The sequence below is a fragment of the Choristoneura fumiferana genome, chromosome 16 (genome assembly GCF_025370935.1).
Source record: "Choristoneura fumiferana chromosome 16, NRCan_CFum_1, whole genome shotgun sequence".
Taxonomy (NCBI): Eukaryota; Metazoa; Arthropoda; class Insecta; order Lepidoptera; family Tortricidae; genus Choristoneura; species Choristoneura fumiferana.
In genome coordinates this window covers 1,067,915-1,083,583 of record NC_133487.1, presented here as the reverse complement: position 1 = coordinate 1,083,583, position 15,669 = coordinate 1,067,915, and the positions used below count along the sequence as shown (strand labels likewise).

Genomic DNA, 15,669 nt, shown 5'->3' with positions numbered 1-15,669 from the left:
TTGATCTGCATAGATTTTAGAAACACTTCTAATTTAAATATACACCTAAAACATCAATGTCAAAACAAAAATATCAGTGAAGTACAAATTACATTTTATTTTAGGAGTGATTTTTCATCCATTTTGGTGTCAAAGATACTCGTGCAATAAATTGCGTTAGACAACACAAATAAAATGGAATTACTAAAATCGTTGGTCTATTATTATTACATCTGGCAACAATTTCATGCAAGAAACATCGGGTATGTTAAATTTTTAAATAGTGTGACCCCATCCATAGTAGTGTGTGCTTTAGTAATTCCATTTTGTAAAGCACTGCTAAAGCTTTGTTAGCTAGATTACAGTAAACTAAACAAATCAGCCGATATACTCGTATATAAGTTTAAAAATTAACGAGTAGTCTTATAGTATTATTCACACTTAATCTGTAAGCTAGTATATTTATAGTGCTAGCACCTTATACAATTTAAGACCTTCTCCTCTAAATTCTAAAACTCGTAAAATGTTATCTGGAATAAATCGCTTCCATGAACACAAATACATACTTATATTTGCAACAGCTAAAATTAACGCAAGTATAAAATAAAAATAGAATAAGTTTCGGTTTCAAATACTGATTTCCGCCGATAACTTAGCCGGACACTGCTCAAAAATGGTGTGGGAGGATTAATAATAAAAATACCGACATTGGTAAAAAAAAAAAAACTAGGCTAAAATGGGACTGGGCTGAACGCTTCCGTCGCATGCACCCACAAAGGTGGGCTTACATTGTTATTTGGTGGGTGCCGGAGAGCGGCCAATGACGCCGACGCAGACCGTGAAGAGATGGCAGGAAGATTTGGACATGAACGAAAAGGACAAGAAAGGACAGACCTGTCATAGCGTCAGAACGGGAGTTGTGGAGGTCAGGAGAGGAGGCCTTTTGCCCAGCATTGTGACAATATAAAGGCTATGAAATAGTAGATTGATAACCAAGGGTGGAAAGTGACCCATTTCACCCGAGATATTTCTGGTGCTCGAACGAAGTGAGAGCGCCAATAGTTCGAGGGGAAATGGGTAATTTCACCCGAGTTAGACACTACTTTTCATTTCGACTGTGAGGAAAGTAAAATAGTACAAAAAAAGAATTAGAATAATTTACTTTCCCCCCTAGAGATGAAAACGCAATTTCCACCCGTGAAAATTAAACTTTCCGAACAGGAGAGATGAAACATAACTTTAATAACGTGGCTTAATCTCCTGCACTTCTTCCAGCTCAAGCCAAGAGTCCCTGGGCGGTCTCGCGACGGGACCGGCGTGGGGCGGGGGCGCGTCCCCCGGCCTCCCGCGGGGGGTCGCGGCGGCCGCCTCCGCGGTCTCCATCGCCTCTATGCACCAGCAGAAGAAACGCGGCATCAAGAGCAGCTTGGGGCGGTTCTTCAGCAAAAAAGAGAAGGCTGGGATGCCGGTGAGTGCCAGAAAGGAAAGGAGCTCGCATGGGAGCGGGCTAGGGTTTTGTGCGTTTTTTTATGATTGGTTTTTTGGAGTCTTTTTGTATTTTTTATTTCAACTACAAATTTGTTACTTTTACGGGTATCCCGTGAAACCATATCGAATATACAAACTGAGACATGGATGCACAGAAAAACCAGAAAACTAGACCAGCGCTGGTAATCGAACCCAGGTCCTCAGCAATCCGTGCTGCGTGCTATAACCCCTACACCACAGCTGGACAGCAATCTAGACACGAATTTTTCCTATGCATACATATCTCAGGTTGCTTTTTATCTACTACGCTACTTAAGCAGCAGCAGTAGCAACATCTATGTTCCGCTCTCATCGAGAGACGTCACATTCTTTCGGAACTAACCGCTCACCCAGACAAGAAATGTCGCTAACATACCTATCTCTTGGACGAAAAAAATACATCCCCACTTTACGTATAGGGCAGGTGGGGAGGTACCCTAAAAAAATGTTTTTACCACTTTATCTGCTTAGTTAATATGTATGTCCGTACGAAATTACAGCTTCCTACTACTAACAGTTTCTAAGCTAAGCCGTGGACAGGCAGACGGACGTGGCGAAACTATAAGATTTCCTTGTACATCTACGCAAGCCTAAAAAAAACTCTAATTTTTCGCTGAAATTACTGTTCATTTCTCAACTTTTTGGAGTTGAAATAAAAAATACAAAAAGACTTTAAGGCTACTGTTAGACATAGGCCTCCCCCATAGACCTCCGTGGCTTCGTTTGGAAGCGGCCTGGATAGGTACACAGCGAACCAGTCGTTTTAACCAGGTCATCTTTCCAACTCCACTCGAGAACTTTTCGGCTCCAACGGGAATCTGTTCTCCGTGCTATATAGCCTGCCCATCACCTTATATAAAGGGTGTCCCAAATAGGACGCAAGATTTGAAATTGATGAACTACACATTTTTTTTTTCGTTATAATATATTTGTATAAAAAATCTTGAAATACATAAAATAGGGTTATTTGTGGAATAATACGTCAGGCAAATGTCCTCCTAGGCTTTACTGGTACATACGCACTCTTTTGTCAAAATTTTCTATGACCATTTTGCATAGATGCGGCTGAATTTATCCAATGCAGCGTCGAATTTCCTCTTTTAAAGCATTGCCATTTGAACGGCTTGTTTTTGGACGACTAGTGGAATGAACATCATGAATTGATCCACTCTCCCTGAATTTTGCAACCAATCTGCTCACAGTTGATGAAGTCAAGTCAATATTCCGACCATATTTTGCACGAAATTTTCGAACCGTACACGCCAAACTTCTTTTGAAATATTGTTCAATAATAAAAACGCGTTGATCTTTCGTATAACCCGCCATTTTTACAAACCCTAAACATTCAGCTGTCAAATAGTTTTTTTTAGGGTTGCCAGCACTAAAATACAAAAATGGCGGCAAATTGAAATCTTGCGTCCTTTCCGGAGACCCGATAGTTGTCATGTAACCTCGTCCGTTTGTCGCGCAGATGCAGGGGCAAGGGCAGGGCTCCCGCTCGATGTCGTCGGCGTCCTCGCTGGGGCTGTCCTCGCTGGCCGATGAAGAGGCGCCGGCGCCGCCGCACCAGGACTACGCGAGGGCTAAGACCAAGTCAGTACTATGTATAGAGTGTTTACACGCCGCTTCGCACGCGTAAATCAAAAGATTTTAAATTCCGGGATTGTACTGAATTGCTGTGGGAATTTCCGAAAATTATATCGTGGTCAGTGATGTTGCATTATAAATACGTGCCAAATTGTGTGGCTCTAAACCCAGTGGTTGAAATTTCGAGATTTTATCCCCATCCCGTGGGAATATCGGGATAAAAAGTAGCCTGAGTGTTATTCCAGATGTCCAGCTATCTGCATACCAAATGTCATCCCAATCTGTCCAGCCGTTTTAACGTGAAGGAACAAACACACACACATACTCACAAACTTTTGCATTTATAATCCTACTTCCTACTTATATTATGTTTGTGTGTGTGTGTGTATGTTTGTTACTCCTTCACGCTAAAACGGCTGGACGAATTTGGATGAAATTTGGTATGTACATAGCTGGACATCTGCAATAACACATAGGCTACTTTTATCCCGATATTCCCATGGATAGGGATAAAATCTTGAAATTTCAACCGCTTTGCTTAGAGTCTTGAAATTTTGGACAGTTGTTCTTAACACAACCTCAATGAAGACCACGATATAAATTTTGGGTATTCCCAGGGATTTTTTTTTGAAATCCCGGTATTTGAATTGTACCAGATCGAATAGTTTACGCGCGCGAAGCCGGGGGTAAACTCTAGTACATCATGAACCTAAATAATTTGTTGTCAGGGATCGCGACTACCGTCACGAGTTGCTCGGCGAGGCGATGCGCGCGGGCACGCCGTTCGCGCTGTGGAACGGGCCCACGGTCGTGGCCTGGCTCGAGCTGTGGGTCGGCATGCCGGCCTGGTACGTGGCCGCCTGCCGCGCCAACGTCAAGTCAGGCGCCATCATGTCCGCGCTCTCCGACCAGGAGATACAGAGGGAGATAGGTGAGGGGTGACAAAGTCTTTTCAGTCATAACGTCTCTTAAAACAGCAAGAAATAAATAAATAAATATCATGGGACATTTGACACCAATTGACCTAGTCCCAAACTAAGCAAAGCTTGTACTATGGATACTAGGCAACGGATAAACATACTTACTTACTTATTAAGAACAACTCATAGCCTAGCAACTAAAATCTTTAAAAATAAAGATTAGCTAGGAATATCATTTAACTAATTGTAAAATTGTTATGAAATAAACAGTTATATTTTTTTTTACTTATATAGATAAATACATATTAAACATCCAAGACCCGAGAACAAACATACGTGTTATTCACACAATAATCTGCCCCGGCCGGGATTCGAACCCAGGACCTCAAACTTCGTAGTCAGGTTCTCTAACCACTTAGCCATCCGGTCGTCCATCCGGTCGCCAAATGTCGTGCAAGTTGCGAAGATACGGAGGGAGATCGGTGAGGGAACACGAAAAGTCTTTTGAATCACAGCCTTTAGATCTGCAAGAAATTCGTGCAAATTGCATTCTGCCCTCCTAAGCCAAAAGGCGCTATCTCAAAAAACGAATCACGGTTGAGTTTGGACTTTTGGGCCCATGGTGGTTGCCTGGTTGGAGCTGTGAGTGGGCCTGACGGCCTGGTATGTGGCCGCCTGCCGCGCAAACGTCAAGTCCTGCGCCCTTATGTCCGCACTCTCCGACCACGAGATTAAAAAATAAAAAATGATTTATTTTACAATCAACATGAAGCAAAATACAATGTTCAATGAGTATGGAAAGTTCTGACCCCCAATCTAGGTAAAGACCTGTGTCTTGGGGGCCTGGGAGATCAGAGATTCAGAGGGAGATCGGTTAGGGATGATTAAGTGTCACTTGAAACGTAGCCTTTATTTACTGAGCGGCACATGGCCCACTCTACATACAAAATTACCTATTACTGCATACATTTGAGGGCCAGTTTTTTTGTCGCTCAGTATATTAACAAGAAACATCGTGCAAGTTGCATTACTTTACGTAAATATATTGTAACTAGAATTAACCGTTGAAGAGCTACGTCCTGCGGAAACGATCCTAGCGGGACCACCAGAATTTCCCTACCAGATTATTTTACTGTCACCTATCTGACCTGACATAAGTATCCCAAAAATCAGCTTAATCAGAAACCAAGAAGTAGAAAAATGATTTGCAAATAAACATGGGAAAGTTGCAAGTTAAATCATCACCATCAGCCGGTAGACGTCCACCGCTGAACAAAGATCTCCCCCTTGAAACGCCACAATGAGAACGATAACTTCCCACTTGTATCCACCGTTGCTTGCAACTCTCCTTGTTCAGCAACTATAAATCCTTGTTAAAAAACTGCACCTTTATACCTTGACAAGTAATATTTAATAGCACCCTGTCGCAGGGACTCTGCTGCCCTTTTTTATGTAGCCCGTAATATGACCCACTGTTGGTCAAAGGCGTCCTCTTTCCTCCTCCACTCTTCCTTGTCCTGCGCATGCACTTGCCAATTGGGCTAAAAAACGCTGCTGCCCTTATCTAGATATTTTGCAACAGGTTTCTACCGAGTAGCAAGATATAGGTAGTTAATCTTCACCGCCCCAGTCATCTAGTCGTGACAGCCATTCAATTCGAAATGAATCCTTCTGCAATAGATATAAAAATCAAGTTGATTTGTCGCTGGTTCTGTGGCGTACAGAGCACGACGCTTCGTTTGTTTTGTGGCGGTGAAGAGGTTAAGATGTGTTGTGTTGGTACTCCTCAGGCATTAGCAACCCGCTGCACCGGCTGAAGTTGCGGTTGGCGATCCAGGAAATGGTCTCTCTGACGTCACCCAGCGCGCCGCGCGGCACCGCCTGCGCCGCGCTCGCCTTCGGGGACATGAACCACGAGTGGATCGGGAACGTCTGGCTGCCTTCGCTAGGTCAGTGCCCCCATACAGTAGACAAGTCCCTGACGCCACTTAACGGCACAATATAAGTTATTGACTCAGCCGTATTCTTGAAATTTATACCTACGGCTGGGCGGAGCGCTAGGGTTGGCTGGCGTCTACCAAAAGTAAAACAGATGTGTGTAGATTTTTATTGTTATGTGGGTAGTTTTATGTGTAGGAATAAGACATATGTTAATTTTATGATTATTTATTTATTAATTAAATTATAAGTTGTTAATAGAAAAAAAATGCGTCTAGTGTAGTCGGCAAGTTCGAAACGACCTGTTGTTGAATTTTATCACATAAAAAAATCTCATTCTTATGAAGTTGTACCGAGCGCTATAGCCACGTTACGGAATCGAAACGGGGGCGAATAGAGCGGGCGGCGCGACACAGCACGCGACCAGCGACCGGACTGCGCGGCGCGCGGCGTGGCACTGCGTAGTTTTGTCTTGCGAAGATTGGTTAGCGGCCGTGTCAATGACGCTTGGCTGTGTGCGTGCGTCGATTCGGGCGCTAGTATGAAGTCGAACTACTGCCTATTACTTGTATTGTGCTAACGGCTTGCGCCGCACAAGCTTTGGAAACATAAACATAGGGGCCATTTTTGGGAGGTAAATGAGAAAAAAAATACAAACCATATCGTGTTACAATATCAAATGAAAAGGCTTGCTGTGAGCATCTCAAATATAAATATACTCTATAGAGTTATAATGGCACTTGTGCCCGTTTATTTTTAGTAAGTCACCGTTTTTAACCGCTTGACTTTGTGAATCAAGTAAACAAAGTCACGCGGTTAACAACCGCGGCGGTTTAGCCGCAGTGCGGCCTAGCTCTAAGGCCCTGTCCGCACTGCGAATTTTTTCCGCGCGGTTTTTTTCTCGCAATTCTGTAACACTATGAATCTTATACGAATATCCGGACTGGAGGTAAAAATATTGCAAATAAATTGTATGTATAGCGCGGAACATAATTCGCGCGGAAATAAATTTCAGTGTGGACAGGGCTTAAGGGGTACATATTTGTATTGTATTGTATTGTGTTGTGGCAGGGCTGCCGCAGTACCGCACGACGTTCATGGAGTGTCTGGTGGACGCGCGCATGCTGGAACACCTCACCAAGCGCGACCTGCGCACGCAGCTCAAAATGGTCGACAGCTTCCACAGGTACGTACTACTTGTTACTAGATTGAGGTGATCTATGCACGTTAGCATAATTTTTGTAGTTTTTGACCATCCCAGCCCCTTGTCAGCAAAAGTAAGAGTTCAAACCCCGTCCCCATGCTTACGTAATAGTATATTGTGTGTAAATAAATTAAACTCATTGCGCAATTAGGCGTAATACATAAAGTAAAAGGTCATTGGGTATTGTTCATCGCTTTTCAACGAAGTTAGCCTGCATTTTACGACACTGCTTACGAGCAAGTATGGTGAAATACATATTTTGTGCTATTTTAAACTATAAATAATTACACCTGGTAGGTAGTGGTATCGGTTAGTAGTAGCGCCTTACAGTGGTGCCGTGACCAGGATTGTTCTTTTTCCAGAACGTCGCTCCACTTCGGCGTGGCGTGCCTGAAACGCGTGGGCTACAGCGTGCGCGCGCTGGAGGAGCGGCGCCGCGCGGCGGACCACTGCAACCGGGACGTGCTCGTCTGGAGCAACGAGCGTCTGCAGCGCTGGCTCATGTCCATCAACCTCAAGGTCAGAGCTGCAGCCTGTTGCCACAGTAACAGTTGCCTTACGATGCGGGAGGATCAGCGCCGCGGTTTTTACAAGCTTCTATTTAGTTTCACCTGTCCTGTTGTCTGTAATCAAATCTTGCAAGTTAAATTCGACCAAAACTTTCAGTAGTGGGATTGACTTGAAATTTGGTGTACTTATGTAACTTGAAAGAAAGAAAGGTTTATTTTGGCTCCATAAGTACCACCTAAAACTAAGACTAGAACTAGCACTAAAACTATGTTACTTGGTGACACGGCAGGATACCAAAAAGGGTCTCCACTCAGCATGTGTTGCCGCACATTATGTGCAGCAACGCTGGTTTTCTGTGGAGCCCAAACCCAAACTTGCGTGACAATACAATAATCTGGTAGTGACATCCTGGTACACAGGACGGAACTCTTCAACGGTTAATGCATCGACTTGAAATTTGGCATGCAAATGTAGTTTGGGCGACAATACAAGTACAGTCAGCAAAAAAGCTTGTATTAAAAATTAAATTTTTACCAAAAACTTATGCAATTGTTTTGTGTAATTTCTTATTTATCAAATAATAAAGTAGGTATATTTCGGAAGCCAAGGAAAGCGAGGCTAACTTTACTTACATAATCTTTTGTATTTTGCAGGAGTATGCTAATAATTTAGTGGAGAGCGGCGTGCACGGCGCACTGATCGCCCTCGACGATAACTTCGACGGCAACAGCATGGCGCTCGCGCTGCAAATACCCACGCAGAACACGCAGGTACGAGTGCGAGCGTAGCGAGGGCTTCTTAACACCACCTTGCATAACTATTACCATAACCAGGACTTATCACGCTAGGAAATGAGTAATAATTATTTCATTCGTCAAACACTTAGGAGAAGCAATTTCAGAACAATGGAATCGCTCCCTGACCACAATACTGGGCTGGCTTTAAGCCAGGATAAGTGTTGCCATCATACGTGCCACCAGCATGTGCATCCGCGGCACACGGCACCGATTTAGCCTCCTGAAGCCCACCATATAAATATTTTGAAAAAATTGACAAAGCAATTAGAATCTAATTGTTTCGAGAATAAAGTCATACTTCCGTCTAACTGCCATGGTGTAAAACAATAGAAAAGCAAAAGATTTTTTACTTTGTTACATTGTCATAGATTCCTAATTCCCTTGAACTTATTGTGTACATTCTATTGCACATTGGGCCGCACGAGGTTAAGCCCGCTGCGCTGCCAGGTGGCTTGTGTTTGACGACGGCGCTGCCCTCCCACACATTGATCAAAAATAATGTATTGTAATTTCTAATGTATTGTTATTATTACTTCCTACATCAATAAAAAAAATAGCAAAAAAAAAACTCGATGTTCTCGGTCAAAAGTGAACCAAAGTTTAGGGTGTCATTCGAACAACCCGCACTTGATTAGGATTTCGGCAAAAATCACGAAACTTTACTAATCACCATGCGCCGGTTTTTCTAAATTCAAATTCGAGTGTCTTTATTTCGGAATAGAGAGAAGACATTCATAAAAAATCGTTAGTAAATGCTTGGAAAGTATGTTAGTTTAAGAATAACTAGTGTAAGTTTTTAAAAAAAAAAAAAGTTTTTGCTAGAAAAATTTGATTCGCAAAACATTAAGTAGATAAGTTTTTTAAGTAGGGTACAATTGTTAAAATGAGCGCAAATAATCGCCAATAAACGTCATAGTTTGGCGAAATTAGTTATGTAAAAAATTTACCTTTCCTTATTGAATAAATAATAATAATAATACACACCACAATAATTACAATTAACACGAGATAAAAGAACATAATACTTTAACGAAAATACAAAGAGACATGGATGCAAAAAACCAGAAAAAGAGACCACTGAGAGCGCTGGTCTCTTTTTTTTTCTGTGTCATATGGTTTCACGGGATACAAAAGTTTCAAAAATAAAACAAAGACACTCGCATAATACCATAATAAATTAATTAAAATTCAAAAAAATAAAACACGTAAAGCATGCTCTCTGAACTGAAATAATGTACTTTCTCAAAATTTACAATTCCTTATTCAACCAAGCAAGTACACTTTTCCAATTGGTTTACTTATAAAACGAGGACAATTTCACACTAGCACGATTTCTACCTTCATTAACCTATGTTCTCGCATATTTTATTTTTTCCTTCTTTTCTTTTCCTTGTCAGGCCAACGACTAAATTAATAAAAAATATCGTTTAATTTTTCAGGCGCGGCAAATCCTCGAAGTAGAATTTGGAAATCTCCTGGCGACAGGCACGGAGCGCGCGGCGCGGCTCCCGCACGACCACGCAGCGGCTTCCTGACACCACACCATGAACTAAACACCCACGACTAACCGCCTGCAAACCACCACCAACCCCCCACTAAGGTTAGGCTTACGTGAGTGACACTTCTGGCTGAACGACCGTAGCCTTTGCCACTAGCGTGAAAAAAGCCAACCAGTGTGGCCAGTGATAGTGCGGTGGTGAACAAACATTTAATTTAAATTATTTGACTTTCGTTGGTACAAAACTGCTCGAAGTGATATACTTTTTACTTCCATAGAATTATGGATGATGGATTCTCGTGAAAGGCCTTTGTATAGGCGGGTTTGTCGACTTTTTAAATCTGTATGTGGTAACATTCTGTAGTAAAATTTACATCTAGCAATTATGTGACGTATACGATTTTAAGTTTTGAAGATTGAAAGTGCTTGATATAGCATTGTTGATTTATTTTTAACACTAGTACAAATTTCACAGAATAAGAGTAACAATAAAGTAGGAATAAAATAAATTCATTTGAAAACAACTTTTACACGACTTTACTGCAAAATGTTGCCATTGTTTAAATCATTGTTGATACTTACAATAAAAGTTGTCATTATTGTTATAAACTATAATAAAACCAGTTGTAGCGGAATAATGCTTTACATATTATTATAATATAATATATAAATACAAAAGTGCTCTGATACTGTAGATTTACTATGTACTTAACATTTATTCCGATATTTATGAATACTAAAAACAAATAGATACATCAATCGGTGCCATGATCTTTAAACTTGAGCAAATAATTCATAACAGCTAAATATTTTGTTCAATTAACTGCTAACCGTATTTGTGTTTAGCCAACAAACCTGTTTTCAGTTTTATTTCCCGTTCATTTTACTTTTACTTAAATTAATCAGTAAGTGTTGGCAGCTTTATTGGTTTATGTAAATTGTAATTTGTTTATTTTTAAGAACCATGTACCGTTTGTGCCCAAATAAACATTAAAACATAAACATTAAAACATATTAGAATCCAATCTACGATTAAAGCGACGTTTGACTTTTTATATCTACTGGTTCAATTTTTTTTATCTGTATTTATTTAAGAGTTTTTATCCTTAGGATATGGCTCCTCTATCGGCACACTTTTCAATCTTACAGTTATCAGCGCAGAAAGAAATCCAACGTAACAGCTGAGCTAGAAACTAATTTGCATTATGATCAATGACCTAAGTCTAAAGATCGAGCCACCGTATTGGACACTTTCATATTCTGATGCCAAATATTAGTTACAAATTGACTAATATATTTAGACTTTAACATTGCTACTTTCGTCCCAAATGTCGTTCCGACCGAAGCAATGGTTTAATTAATGATTAGTAATGAGAATGAAGTTCTCATTTTCATCTCACTACTGTCTCTCGGTCAGTTCAATAATAAGGACGTATGTAGACACTTTTACGAGAATAATCTCGTTCGGAAATTCGATTCGGTTTGGACATTTATTCAAATTAGGTGTGCCTAATGGGCTGCAAGTAAGAAAATTTGCGAACTTTAAAACATTCAAGTGTTTGCAAATTCCCGAGCCTTTAGCATTATTTAGATGATGCGATAAATATCGTGCGAGTTGCTGTACATTAATATGGACGGTCGACCAAAGATTTGCAAATTAAAAAAATAGCAACTGACTCTAGAACACATTGGAAAATTTCGCTGTGTAAGCCAGCGTTGGGCACTGATCCCACCAGCGGCGAGTAGCGAGAAGAGTTTTTTTTTGTTGACATATTGATGAAAGCAATAAAATTTTCATATTAAAACACTCTTCTCGCTGCTCGCTGGCGGTGGGACTAGTTGCCGAGAGATCGGGTTCAATGGATGGGTGGATTACGCCTTAGTTTTTTGCTTTTTAACGCGCTCTTATAATCTTCGCGTGTAATCTATGTATACAATGGAATCTCTGAACTTGCTAGTGTGGCATTGACACAAAATTTAACAATTATGAGTAATTCTGATGATAATAAGGTGTACCATCGAGCTGGTCTGATGATGGAGCCGGAAGCTAGACAGTGGAACTCCATAACATAACAACGTTAGACGTGTTTGGGCTTGTTATAATAGTCTTAGGGTGTATTTTTGACCAAGAATAGTATTTAGAGTCTGACAATGGTTTATCATTAACAGTGCCGGTTTTAGTACTTCCAGCGCCCTTAGCGCGACTTCCACGGCGCTCCCAAACTTTTGGAAATTTTCTAGAAAGTATAGGCTTCAGGCGCCCCTTTAAATCCTTGGGCGGAAGCCCAACCGCGCCCTTCCCTAAGGCCATTACTGATCATTTAAGCATTTTTTTTAATTTTCAAAACCAATAACTGCAATGTGTTCTAGTCACAGTATTATTAAGTAAAATATCGATCATTTATAATATAAATAAATTGACTGACTAAACTCGTGCAAAATTTCTCGCGCCGTCTAAATAAAGCTTTTACCTTATTTTTTAAGATTGGACAGATGCGATTTATACTAGAGTAACAAGTACTTGAACTAAAAATTGTTTGCCTAATCTTAAAATAAGGGTTTAATTACCTGTCTACCAAGTGCCTCGCTGAGGTGTGTATATACTAGCTTTATGTAGTTGAATGTGTGCCTCTCCGTTTGTCTGTTCATAACAACATAGTATTATATCAGTATAAAGATTTCATACAAACAAAACTATACTGTTGAAATACAATTTTATTTAGATTCTATTTTAATTATACATCTGCGAATTTAACATTTTGGTTGCACAGTCACGATGTATTTTATTTTTCAGTTTAAGCAAATTATGTACTATAAAAAGCACACTCTTGACATTTTAATATTTTAATACAGAGCTTTTTAATTTATTTAAGTCCCCCGTAGGTATGAATAAATTGGTGCGTTAGATAAATTTTATTCGTTAATAACAATAACTTCTATAGCGCAATGTGCAAAATTCGGGATTACACAGCGGAAGATTTGTAATTAGTAATACTCTGAACTTGTACACCAATTTAAACCAACATTTACCTACCGAGTTATTCTTAGATGTTTTGGATCTAGCGGCCAAATAATATTTTATTATTTCTGAAGAGAAACTTATGATTATGATAAGGTAAAAATAACCTCAAAAATCAAATGATTATGCAATTTGTCCTAAATTTAATCTCGAATAATTTAGCATACGGTTGTACAACTATACAACTAAACACTCGTCAACCATAATTCACAAATTTCTAAAAACATTAACAGGGGGTCCTGTAAATGTTTTTAGAGATTTGTGAATTATGGTTGAAAAGTGTTTGCATACATCGATGTTCAAAGCGTAACGCGTCATAAGTGGAATTTGCCTTGAATCAAATGAAAAACCTTTACATGGTTGTTCAGTCAAATTAATTGAAAACCATGTACTAAAATATTCTGTATTAATTTTAAAACACTTCGTATTTCTCACTACTTATGAATACAGATTTTCCGTTGTGTGACCATTTAGGCTCACCAGTGTCTCGGACGGGCGCACGGTTACTAGTCTGTGTGTACAGTGTTATGCAGTTGTTTTAAATTCTTCTATTTAATTAGACACATGTCGGCCCCCGCCGTAGCTAGGTATCTATTTTGTTATGCCTTTACAAATACTAAGGACGCGACGCGCGCGCGACGCCATTTTATATTTATTTTTTTAATTGGATATCAATTGAGTCAGCGTCGCGCGAACGTCGCAAACATTATGAAATAAAGATTATAATTGTATAGCTTAACAATTTTAATTTGAGTCTTTATATTTAGCGAATATTGTAAATATGGTTTGATAGCGTTTCTATCCGATCGCGGACATAGCAATACTTAGCTAGCTAGGATGTGTTCAAACTTTACACGATTATTTGTAATATTTTACCGCTTTACTATTTATTAACTAGGAATTATTATTTATTAAGTTTTAATTGCTAGTTGCCGGAGCTGTATCTTCTAATTGGTTACGGAATTGTTACCTCAAATCGCGTTTGTATCGGTTGTCTGAAATCACAACATTTTGTTTGTAATGTTTAAAAGCGTGAAGGTGAACGTGAAAGGGCTGCTATGTACTTTGAATAGGGTTCCCAATAACTGTGTATAGTGTAACGAGTAACAGTATTAATTAATATTAGGAAATGTAACGTGTGGTCGCAGTGTGAAAATTATATTAAAAAGTTATTAAAACTTAGCTAACTTTGGAAACGTAACTAAAAATGCCTCTTGGTCGCGAACGCTGTGGTTAACACGTCATTTTTTGTGAGATCTTTTATTATATAGTAAATAAAAAGGTCTTTTCTATGATTCATCTTTTGTCTTGAAAAAAAAAGATGCAAATAATTTCATTTTTTTACATGGTTGTCGTTGAACGGCTTTGAACAATTATAATTCGAAACAGAGAAAAACGACCGTACAGTACAGTTGTATTTAGCGATACTAAAAATGTATAAAAAAATAAAGTATGTATTATAAAATTAAAAGTAATAAACTCAGCTGTCCGACGTTGGTGTTGCCATGCTCTCCGGTACTCCTCAAGTATCTCGTACCTAAAACGTAGGTATTTCTTTGATTTTTTTCTGAATCCTGTGGATTTATTTTATTTGATCGAATTTCCGTGTAGATATTATATCTAGTCAACTGAAGGAACGCCAACGCCGGAGGGCCGTGGTAGGGGTAGTGAGAGCGGCAGCTTACGCCGCCGCGTCCCTATATCATTCATACACATCATTGTTTCATTATCAATGAAATATTAACGACTACATAAAGTTTTATATGCGACTACGTTTAAAAGATGGTTATTTAGTTATTCGTTAGTGTATAGCTTTTGGATGTAGCAACAGTTTTGTATAAAGCGTTCGATAGCGTAGCGACCGCGCCGAGGCGCCGCGGGAGGCAGGGCCTCGCACGTCCATTGTCTAGACCCCAATGTTCCGATTCCTCCGCAAGTGCCAACGTTCGACACCTCGGGAGCGGGCAGCGAACAATAACTAGAGTAATTCCGATGTCCACATTCCAGCGGTCGAACGACGAACAACCAGTCCCAGTGACTCGCTACCAAAGAGTTAAGTTACCTTCACGTTAAGGAATTAATGTATAATAGTTTTTTAGCGAATCCCGATGTATATAATTTGGCGTACATGTGTTGCATAGCTTCGTTTAGGAGTATATATCGCATAGTATGCTGGCAGTTGTCAGGTTATGCCGGTCGTGTACCCGTGTTCCCGTGTAGCGTACATTCCATGCTTTCAGTGTAAGGCTTGCTCGGGATGCCGGTCGCAGGATCATGTAACGGTGATTATTTTGACCAATGTAATCTGAACTACTGTGTAACCTTTGTAAAAATATTTATCAAATGTGCGAACGACACGTACGTTATGCATAATGATAAGAAGTAAATACAATTTACACGATACAGACGTTTTGTTTTATTTCAACAATGCTTTACGGTCTTACAGTACTGGATGGTCATAATTATTAAGTACCTTTTGTCCAGAGATAATTTTGGACTACTTATACCCACATAGAAAAGTAAAAAAATAACCGCTTTTACAGCTTCATGATTGGAACATGTTATTGTAGTGACTTTCAATCTGTATTAGATGAATAACATCTCCTTTCAAAGGAATTTCCTTTCCTTTCAATGGAGATGTTATTCCCATCAATCTAATTTTAACGGAACTTAAAATTCGCAATGTACGA

At 39.7% G+C, this 15,669-nt stretch overlaps 1 protein-coding gene across 14 annotated transcripts in view; it reads left to right on the top strand.

Moving 5' to 3' along the window:
- Liprin-alpha (PTPRF interacting protein alpha) overlaps positions 1 to 15,387 on the top strand; it is a 193,394-nt gene extending 178,007 nt beyond the window's left edge. For 13 of the 14 annotated variants that reach the window (XM_074099389.1, XM_074099384.1, XM_074099386.1 and 10 more), the window contains 8 exons: positions 1,255 to 1,447; positions 2,978 to 3,099; positions 3,822 to 4,024; positions 5,804 to 5,962; positions 7,023 to 7,137; positions 7,518 to 7,674; positions 8,319 to 8,435; positions 9,902 to 15,387. In XM_074099389.1, the coding sequence (XP_073955490.1) occupies positions 1,255 to 1,447; positions 2,978 to 3,099; positions 3,822 to 4,024; positions 5,804 to 5,962; positions 7,023 to 7,137; positions 7,518 to 7,674; positions 8,319 to 8,435; positions 9,902 to 9,997 (1,162 nt within the window). In that variant the 3' untranslated portion in view covers positions 9,998 to 15,387. The remainder of the gene's footprint in view (positions 1 to 1,254; positions 1,448 to 2,977; positions 3,100 to 3,821; positions 4,025 to 5,803; positions 5,963 to 7,022; positions 7,138 to 7,517; positions 7,675 to 8,318; positions 8,436 to 9,901) is intronic. The other variant, XR_012452304.1, reaches the window with a different exon arrangement.
- The last annotated feature ends 282 nt before the right edge of the window (positions 15,388 to 15,669 follow it).